The sequence below is a fragment of the Lactuca serriola genome, chromosome 9 (genome assembly GCF_051521515.1).
Source record: "Lactuca serriola cultivar US96UC23 chromosome 9, Lser_US96UC23_V15, whole genome shotgun sequence".
NCBI classification, from domain to species: Eukaryota; Viridiplantae; Streptophyta; class Magnoliopsida; order Asterales; family Asteraceae; genus Lactuca; species Lactuca serriola.
In genome coordinates, this window is record NC_136416.1 from 197563683 (window position 1) to 197574182 (window position 10500).

Below are 10500 nucleotides of genomic sequence, written 5' to 3' on the forward strand. Positions count from 1 at the left end.
TTCATGTTTTACAAATTATGATTGACTAACTAAAAACGAAAATTTTCTTTGAAAAATTTGGGTCGTTACATCGTCTAATCTCGTGCATCAAGGCACAAAAGTGCCTGCATAAGAGAAACTATGCCTTCCTCGCCCACGTTGTGGATAAATCAAATCAAGAAATAAACATTAACGACATCCCAGTGGCATGCAACTTTCCGGACATGTTTCCTGAGGATCTTCCAGGAATACCCCTAGAAAGACAGGTCGGATTTCAAATCGACCTAATACCAGGAGCCACATCAATTGTAAAAATCACCGTATAGGTTAGCTCCTGCCGAAATGCAGGAGTTATCCATTCAATTAAGCAAACTTCTGAACAAAGGATTCATCAGGCCGAGCTTCTCGCCCTGGTGAGCTTCAGTCGTGATTGTCAAGAAGATGGACGAATCCTTCAGAATGTGCATCGACTATCGGGAGTTGAACAAACTCACTGTCAAAATTTGATATCCACTCCCTCGGATTGATGATCTATTTGACCAACTTCAAGGATTTAGTTATTTCTCCAAAATAGATCTATGATCCGGTTATCATCAACTTTGAGTTCGGGAATAGGATATTCTGAAAACTGCTTTCCGAACTCGATACGGCCATTACGAATTAGTTGTTATGCCCCTCGGTCTGAAAAATGCCCCCACAACATTTATGGACCTCATTCCTTGATAATTTCGTAATTGTCTTCATTGATGATATACTCATATACTCTCGAAGCAAGGAGGAGCATGGTCAGCACCTCTGTCAAATCTCGGAAACCCTAAGTTTTGAAAAGCTATATGCAAAACTCTCTAAATGCGAGTTCGAGATTCGTAGTGTAAACTTCATGGGTCATGTAGTCAGTGAGGAGGGAATTCATGTGGATCCTTCCAAGATCAAGGCCATTTAAGGCTGGGCGATTCCGAAAACACCAAAAAAAATCTGACAATTCTTGGGTATTGCAGGTTACTACCGAAGATTTATTCAGAACTTCTCTAAGATAGCAAAGCCCCTCACCACTCAAACACAAATGGTCGTACTCTTCAACTGGACAGACAAACAAGAAGTTGCCTTCCAACCCTTAAAGCGAGCCTTCTGTAGTGCTCCAGTGCTATCCTTACCAGATGGAACCGAAGACTTCGTAGTATATTGCGATGCTTCGAACCAAGGGTGAGGCTGTATCCTTAAGCAACGGGGAAACGTGATAGCTTACGCGTCCTGGGAATTGAAGACACATGTAGTGCATTACACCACACATGATCTCCAACTAGGAGTCGTGGTCTTCGCCCTAAAGATTTGGAGGCACTACTTCTATGGTACAAAGGGCACCATCTTCACTGACCACAAAAACTTCCACTAAATTCTAAATCAAAAGGAGTTGAACATGAGGCAGCAAAGGTGGGTTGAGCTGCTAAATGATTATGAATACGAGATCAAGTACCACCCAGGGAAGGCTAACATGGTAGCCGATGCCCTGAGCAGGAAAGAATACTTAGGTCGACGGTTGAAAACATTATCGATAACCATCCACTCTCACCTAACTTCACAAATCAGGGAAGCTCAACTAGAGGCATTAAAGTCGAAGAATGTTGCTAATGAAACCCTGCGTGGAACGGATAAATATCTAGAAGTCAAAGGAGACGGAGCTTACTGCTTCACGACATGTATCTGGGCCCCAAATTTTGGAGGGTTCACGGACATAGTCATGAACGAAGTGCACAAATCACGATACTCTATCCATCCGGGTTCCGATAAGATGTACCTGGACACTAAACAACATTATTGGTGGCCAAGCATGATAGCAGAAATTGCCACTTACATGAGCAAGTTTCCTACTTGTGCCAAAGTGAAAGTGGAATATCAGAAGCCCTAGAGATTGTTACAACACCCAGTAATACCAAAGTGGAAATAGGAAAGGATTACCATGGATTTCATAACCAAATTACCTAAGACATCGAACAGATTGGATGCTATCTGGGTGATTGTCGATAGGTTAACCAAATCCTCCCATTTCCTTCCAATAAAGGAGTCATACAAAATGGAGAGGTTAACACGAATCTGTATAAAGGAAATTGTGAAACTCCATGGAGTGCTGATATCTATTATCTCCGATCGAGATAGTAGATTTACTTCACGATTTTGGGAGTCGCTCCAAAAGGCAATGGGAACACAACTAGACATGAGCACTGTTTACCACCCTCACACCGATGGCCAAAGAGAGCGACCCATTCAAAACTCTTGAAGATATGCTTCGAGCATGTGTGATTGATTTTGGCAGGGCATGGGATACCTACTTGCCCTTAATTGAATTCTCGTACAATAACAGCTATCACACTAGCATTAAGGTTGCTCCTTTTGAGGCGTTGTATGGTCACAAGTGCATATCGCCTCTTTGTTGGGCTGAGGTGGGAGACACCCATTTGGAAAGGCGACAAACACCAAATAGCACTCTTACAGGACTCGAGATCATACAGGAGACGACAAATAACATAATTCAAATCAAGTCACGACTCCAAGCATCACGAGACCGACAAAAGAGCTATGTTGATAAACGACGGAAGCCTTTAGAATTCCAAGTCGGAGATCGGGTGCTATTGAAGTTCTCTCCCTGGAAAGGGATGATCCGTTTGGGAGGCGAGGAAAACTAAACCCTTGATACATCAGACCGTTTGATATTCTTTCCCGGATCGGTCCAGTGACTTACAAGTTGCACCTACCTGCAAAGCTCAACAACATACACTATCATAACTATCATTTTTGGCTAGGATATTTCCGTCCTCATTTACACAACGGCTATTGTTACACTTGTACTAAAACATTAAAGTTTACATTATGATTACTAATGAGGCATGTATTGTTATAATGCAAATCTCTCCCAAATCTCTCTATGCATCTCAAATCTCTCCTAAATCTCTCTATGCATCTCAAATCTCTCCTAAATCTCTCTATGTATCTCAAATCTCTCCCAATCTCTCTATGTACCCCAAATCTCTCTCTAATTTTCCCATGAAGTTTTCTTAGTCAAAAACAACACAAAACGAATGGAGAAACTGAAAGAGCAAGCTCATTTCGAAACCTCCTGTGCTCGTTCATAATTTCTTTGATCCGGAAACCCCCACTTCGGAACCTTCGGAAAAAAGGCTCTGGAACTAATGTGCTTCGGAATTCAGCATGCCCTTGCACCGGACAATCGTGCTCTGAAATAACCTCTCATCCAGACAATCTCGTTTAGAGCCTTCGTGTTTGCTTCATAACTTTGCATACTTAGGAAGGTATCGCCTCGCATTCTCAGATGGAATTGGTTCTGGATCAGAGCTGACTCCGGAAGTGAGGCTTGACTCTGGAAATTGAGGATTGACTCTGAAACTTGAAGAATACCTTCGAAACTCACCTAGTGGCTTCGGAACCCGCTATTTGGCTCCGGATTTTAGACCATATCAGAACTTTTCTTCATTTTAAGGCATTTTGACGTCGGGAATTCCACCAAACTCGTATTTTTCATAACTTAGACCGCTTAAACCTCTATTTATATATGATTATATGATATTTCCACCATTTTTATACACATATTTGTGTGTATTGATATTATTAGGATAATAATCATCCTTAGAAGCTCCTCAACTCATCCAAAAGTTTAGACTTGATATTTTCACTCCATCACTCCAATCATCCCATAAACTAACTCAATGTGAGCTTCATACCCCTATCTTTTGAGTTTTCTTTTGTAACATCCCAAGTCCATGTATATTCATTAACACTCTGACCTTGAGCTTTTGTTCATTTTTGACCCTTAATTGAGAAAAGGGTGGTGAGCGAGTACGCAGGGCGTACTTGAGAGTACGCTTAGCGTACGTGTTTGCGTGTTTGTAACGCGGATGGCCGCCTAGTACGTTAGGCGTACTAGTGGGTATGCTGGGTGTACTAGGCACATAATGAAACCCTAATTGTGAGCAAGCTCCTTATTTAAAGGACAAGATGGCCTCATTTCTGGCCACCATTCCTAGACACCAAAACCTCTAAACCCATATTCTTCGTCCTTGTAGCTGTAGAGTGCATTTAGGAGCTTGTGAGTACATCTTTGTGATCTTGAGGTGGAGAAAGAGCTTGGAAGAGAAGGAGTGAGAGCCAGGAGTTTGGATCTGAGCTTAGCTACGTAAAAGGCTTCCTAAAAATGTATAAAGCTTACAGTTTTCTTATCCTTTGCTTTGGTTCATTCATTTGGTGTATTTAGGGTTTTAGTCCAAAAGGTGGAGACTTTATGAGTAAATGAGCTCCAAAGGCCTTGATCTACCCCTTTTCAGTGTATATTGTGATATAGAGTCATAAAAATCCCATCTTGGACGTTAAGAGTGAGCCATGCATGAGATGTGAGCTTCTTAAGGAAAGGGGATTTGAGTTTTGAGTGTGGGTGACCTTTTCAGCCATGCAAATGCTTAAAGTCACTAACTTTATGGATTAAGGGACATTAGAGTGACCAGATCTGAAACATGAGTCCATCTCTTAACTGATTAAGACCAAAATCACGAGGAGTGTGAAACTGGGTCGTACGTTGGGCATAACCCCAAGTACGCGCAACGTAAGGGTCGAGCACCCCTGATTCTATATAGCAGCCGAGTACGCTCAGCGTAGGGAGGTGGAACGTGCAGCGTACTCCCTGTTGTTGAGTTTTAGGGTTTCGTCAAGTTGTGAACTATTGAGCCTATGGAGGGGTAAAATGGTCTTTTACCCTTCTGTGAGTGTAGAAGGGTGAGTCTAGCTTCTTGAGGACCAATATTAATTAGGGATAATTATTATGTGATAGGCGGAGGCTAGATCGGTGGATAGAGTTCGAGATTTCCGAGTACGAGGTTTTCACTTGCAAGCTTATGAGGTGAGTCTTCTCACTATACTTACCTTGAGTGGTAATTTATGTGTGACCAGAGGGTCTTATGTGTATGTGTTGTGTATTGAGATATCCTATTATTTGTTCTATGATATGCTTATTGTGCATTATATTGAGTTGTTGAGTTGTAGGACTGGAGGGTCCCACTGAGACACATCGACCGGAGGGTCCTACAGAGTTATAGCCTTGAGTGGAAAATGTGTTGTATGTGCTATTTTGGGGAACTCACTAAGCTTTATGATTACTGTGTTATGTGTTATGTGTTTCAGGTAGTTTCGAGGATCGCAGCAGGCACCGGTATGGTTGTACACTGGCGGGAGATTGTTTTTACAATTCTGGGATTGTGTTTTAATTGATGACATGTGAGACATATATGATTTTGAGAATTATCAAATGAGTTTTATTATGTTTGAAGATGAAAATTTTGTTTGAAAATTTATGTTGTTACATCTTTGTTTTTGGGGGAGAATACAAGTCAAGGGTCTTGTGAAATCTTAGTGTATTTGCTTGTTTATGCATGTATGATATATGTGCTTAAAGTTATGAAACCCGCCTAATGGTTTAGGAACACGAGATTCTTAGCAAGTCTCAAGGTTTTGAACTATACATGTATATATATCACCCATTTATATGTTAGAAACAAAAACTAGTATGTTTATGAAATATTAATCATAAATGGTTACATCAAAAATCATAAGGTTTTACTTCAAAAATTGTTTAAACCAAAGGTTAATCATAATATTTTGGAAATGGTTAAATTGGAATATTATTAATATTTTGGTATTATTTTTGGCCACATATATATAGGGACCATTTTGGATAATGGAAGAAAATTTAAGAATTACTGAGCATCTTAATTACAAAGGACCAAAATGAAATTTTTGGGATAAACAAGGGCCTTTTTGAATATTTTCATAAATATAAGTCTAAAATAAACATTTTAGAAGAAAAGGGTTGTTTTTGACATTACGTTAAGTTTGGGGTCATTTTTGATAATTATGATTCCAAGTGGATTGTCCCCAATAAACGAAAATGATAAACCTAGTCAACTAGCACAAGTAATGTTATTTATTAAATAATGGATCTTATCGATTACTCAAAAACCAATTGTTATTCTAGTGAAGACAAGTATCAAAAAATACCTAAATATAAATATATTAATGTATGTCTAAAGTCCTGTAATGAGTTATAACCAGAGTCTCCTGGATGGAGAGCGGGAATTTGTGTATAGATCTATACTGGGTTGACACCCCGCACCATCGTTGTTCTAGTCTAGGGTGGTAAATGTCTTTAATCGATTTGGGCGCCTGAGAAATGCCAAGACAGGCCTTCGTCATATTAGTATGTTTATAGCGGCTCACTATAATATGTTAATGTATCTAGAAATTCATGTATGGGAAACATCATAAATAAATTGGCACATTGTGTTGACTGCCCATATGCATGGTAGTGATGGTCTGCATTTGTTGTGTTGACCGCCCACTCAACTTGCGTGGAAGGTTCACAATTGCCTATTGATTTCTCACACCTCTCCAGTCTTAGGGTTTTTAAGACCACCATTTTATATATAAATAAAAATATAGGATTTTCTGGGGAAAAACTATTGTATACGATTTTCAAAACGATAAACTATCACACACATATGCAAGTATACTCAATTGAAAAACACGACTCATGGCTATTTTATATATGAGAATATGGGATTTTCTAGAGGAAATGATATTATACGATTTTGAGAAATGATAAACTAGAACACACATACATGTAACTATACTAGATGGAAAACAAGACTTACAACTGTTTTGACAAGAAAACACTAAAACTTTCTGGATTTCAAAACCATCAAAAATTCTTATACAAAAATGCTTATGAACTCATCAACATATTTTATTTAGAAGCTTTTCAAACGACTTGTATTCTCAGGAATGTAGTAAGCAGGTTAAAGCGACGCGGACTCAAGACTATTTCGTTGTAGTTTGAAATTTATTACTTACGCCTCTTTGTGTAATTTGAAGAATAAATACAATATGTAAACAATGTAAGTTTGTTATCTCAATGTATGATGTTTGGATTTGCTATGTTTCATTTATATTCAATTGTTATGATACTGCACAATCAAGTCACTCGCCTCCGGACGTTTCCGCCGTCTGGTCTAGGGGTGTGACAGATTGGTATCAGAGCATTGTTTATAGTGAACTAGTGTATCTAGCCATACAAGATATACAACTATAAATACAATGGGACTAAAACACTCTAACTAAAGGTGTACTTGAAAGATATAAGTATTTATAAAAGAATACATACATACTAGCACAATATCATAATGAGGAGAAAACAAAAGTAACTAAAGGTTGAACATTACAGTCAAACCTAAGAAGTTATGTAATCACATTTGGGATAATATAGCCTAATCAACTCTATTTATTTGAGATATGACCAACATGTGCTTGAGAGTGATAGTGGTGTTGCAACAAACCTAAAACCAACCAACTATACATTCAAGAGAACACCAGAATCTAACATCAAGTTTAAAATACTATAGGAGTATTTTAGGATACCATAAACCGCCACACCTAAACTTTCCCCGTATTTCTCATACACCTATTCTCGCACAAACGACATAGTTGAAATTCTTCACAAAGACCCTTACTACCCTGTCGAGGTGACTTGTGGATGGGCCAACGAAGGACCAAAAGAGGTCCATAAGAAGAGCCTAGAGGTGAAGTCTAAGGAATACCAAGATATGAATTATGAAAGGGAGGATTCTGACTAAGAGCCAATCACGGATGAAAGAGCCAAAGAAACCCTTAGCGAGCCTTATCCTGTTAGCAAGAAACCCTTTCATCTCTCTCCTCCCAGATATGTAAACACACAATGTAAGTGCCTTGGAATAGACATGCCTAGTAACAAAACAATACCCACGCAAAGACAAGTTTAGTGATTGACACCTACCAAGTTCAGGATGCATTGCCACAAAAGGCAATCCCATCCACAATCGACGTCCACCGTGCTCCGATCCCTAACACCCTCACAATACAAGCACCACCCCCATATGAACCACAAGTAGCCCAATTTGACTCCCGGTTTACTACTCTCTATCATGGAGTAATGAAAACTAGAAGCAAAGCCCGATATACGACAATGTAAATCCGACTTTCCCACGAATAACAAGAACACCATTCCAAAGCCTTATGGAAACAACAAGTAGAACTAGAGAACCACACGAACCGTCTACACTCTATAAAGGAGGAAGTGACCACCCTGAGACGACATCTGATTACCACTAAGACTACGACAACCTTAGCATAACAAAGAGCGGAAGGGGTCGCTCATGAAATGAGTAAAATGGCCGAGCACCTTGTGCGCCATTTCGGCATAAGAAAAGCACCACACTACTCGCCTGAGGCTTATAATGTCTTAAACGGCAACCAATAATAGTAAACCAAGAGATGTACGCCCTCCAAGAACCCATGTAATCAGAATCCAACCATTTTATAGGTGGCTATACCATATCTCGATAAAACGTAAAATTCGTGCGATGCTTAATTCTACTCTCAATCGTAAATACATCATAGGGATGTAGGTCAAAACAACGAGAAACATATAACGAAACATGTGATTTATATGCGTACATGCATAAGTTCATACCTATAATCATACCTAACATATGACTAGAAATAACCATAGTTACTCACGAACCTGTATCCCTTCATGCAACAGGATCATGTCTTCCCATAGAAACAACCAGCTAGCCGGCGAAACACCAATTCTGCAGACTGACCCCACGACCTTCCAAGCCGCTGTAACGGCTGTCGTAGTATCTATCAAGGCACACCTCAATGCCAAGAATACAAACAAAAATGGAAGCGGTGTTGATAATTTCAACCGTAATAACAAGGAAACCAACAAAGGACAACTTACCAAGACACCCCAAACTCCAAACATAAGGTCATGAAGCAAAAGTTCGGGAACGAAGAAAGAGGCAATTCGACCCAGAGGCTTACAAAAAGGCAACAAGTGGAGCAGTCCTTCCCTTACTAGCCCTACTCCTCCCACATTGAGAAAACCATATCTTGGAAACTCTCCACACTGCAACAATTGCAAATACCACTATCGGGGAGCCTGCCGGGATTTTTGTTGCAGAAGGTGCGACAAGATGGCACACACCTCCCGCTACTGTAGGGCCCTGGCCCCATGCGTCACTCCGACCCTCAACCCGGAAGCAAGTCCAGTATGTCACAAATGCGGTGCAGCTGGACATTTCAAGAGAGATTGTCCAACAGAGATGAATGACGGAGGAGTTGACAACTAGACAGGTAGAGGCGACAAGGAACCCTACCGAGATTTTTGGTACATTCCCATGATAAACTCTATGCATCGAATTTCCACAAAAAGGTTTTGTCAATTAAAAACATAATAAAAAAAACTAATTTCCTCATTTGAGCAAATCCTGTAAATCACATAGAAACTAGAGATCCTTGCAAATTGACCATGATGGTTCCATATGAACATTAATATCATATATAGTTAGGATTCCACAAACTGAGAGTGTGTGATCCCACTTTATTTTCCCTGTTTCTGGTTTGAATGTTGATTAGGGTAGAATCACGCAGTCAATTATCTTTTAAAATCCTAATTATGTACAGTTAGGCCACACCCAGCTATAGTAGAAAAACCTAGCAGAATTCGGGTTACGAATGCCCTTGCTTTATATCGGTGCTCCCATGTTACTAAAACACCCTGCAAGAAGGAACAAAATAGACACAATAATAACAACAATAACGAAACTGGCAGTGATAAGAACATGAATAACAAATCTCTTTCAACCTGTAACGACAAATCCCTTGCATCCAGACCCATAAGCCCTTATGTAAGAGATGTCACGCTCCATCATAGACCCAATAAAGATTAGAAGCAAGAAACAAATGGCATCAAGGCAATCTGAAAGGCCTACAACCTCCCCCATATATTCCCTAAGTCCCTTTCGAAGCATCAACTAGGTGCTAAGTCGAGTTTGGAATCGCCTTGACCCTTGGAAACATCCCACTAATCAAACCCCCGATATCACTTAGCACCGTCACGAAAATAGATACTGTCTGATCACAAGAATGATATAACAAGTAAGGAAAAACATCAGACCAAGTCTCAAACCGCAAGAAGCACCCATCTGACTCATAAGGGGAAAAAGCAAAGTGCCTATAGAACCACTAACTACTAATAAGTCAAACAAACCATCCTCAAGGACCGATACTCCCTACCCCGAATCGGAGACTTGTTCAACTAACAGCAAAGAAATGGCAGAGGCTAACCTACCGTTAGCTCGGAAAATCCATAGGAAGAGAACTCCCAAGATAACCAAAGACTCATAGGGTCAACTATATCACACGCAAACTCAACCTTGGTGAACATAGTGCCAACCCTTAAGGCCCAGAAAACTCTACTCCTAGGACACCATGGCCCCAATCTCTAGAATACCATTCAAAAGTCCTCGCCAAGATAGGCCTAATAACCTATAGTCTCCGATTATCCTAAGAACTCAGTCTCATACACTTCACATTCCATGCAGTCAACGCTCATAAGTGTCGGACCACCGAATCCCTAGAAAT

At 40.0% G+C, this 10500-nt stretch overlaps 1 protein-coding gene across 1 annotated transcript; it reads left to right on the forward strand.

The window, feature by feature from the left end:
- Positions 1–1471: 1471 nt before the first annotated feature.
- Positions 1472–1885, forward strand: LOC145076439 (uncharacterized). Its single transcript, XM_079022311.1, has one exon. It carries the CDS (start codon positions 1472–1474, stop codon positions 1883–1885), a length of 414 nt encoding a protein of 137 aa, XP_078878437.1.
- Positions 1886–10500: the final 8615 nt, after the last annotated feature.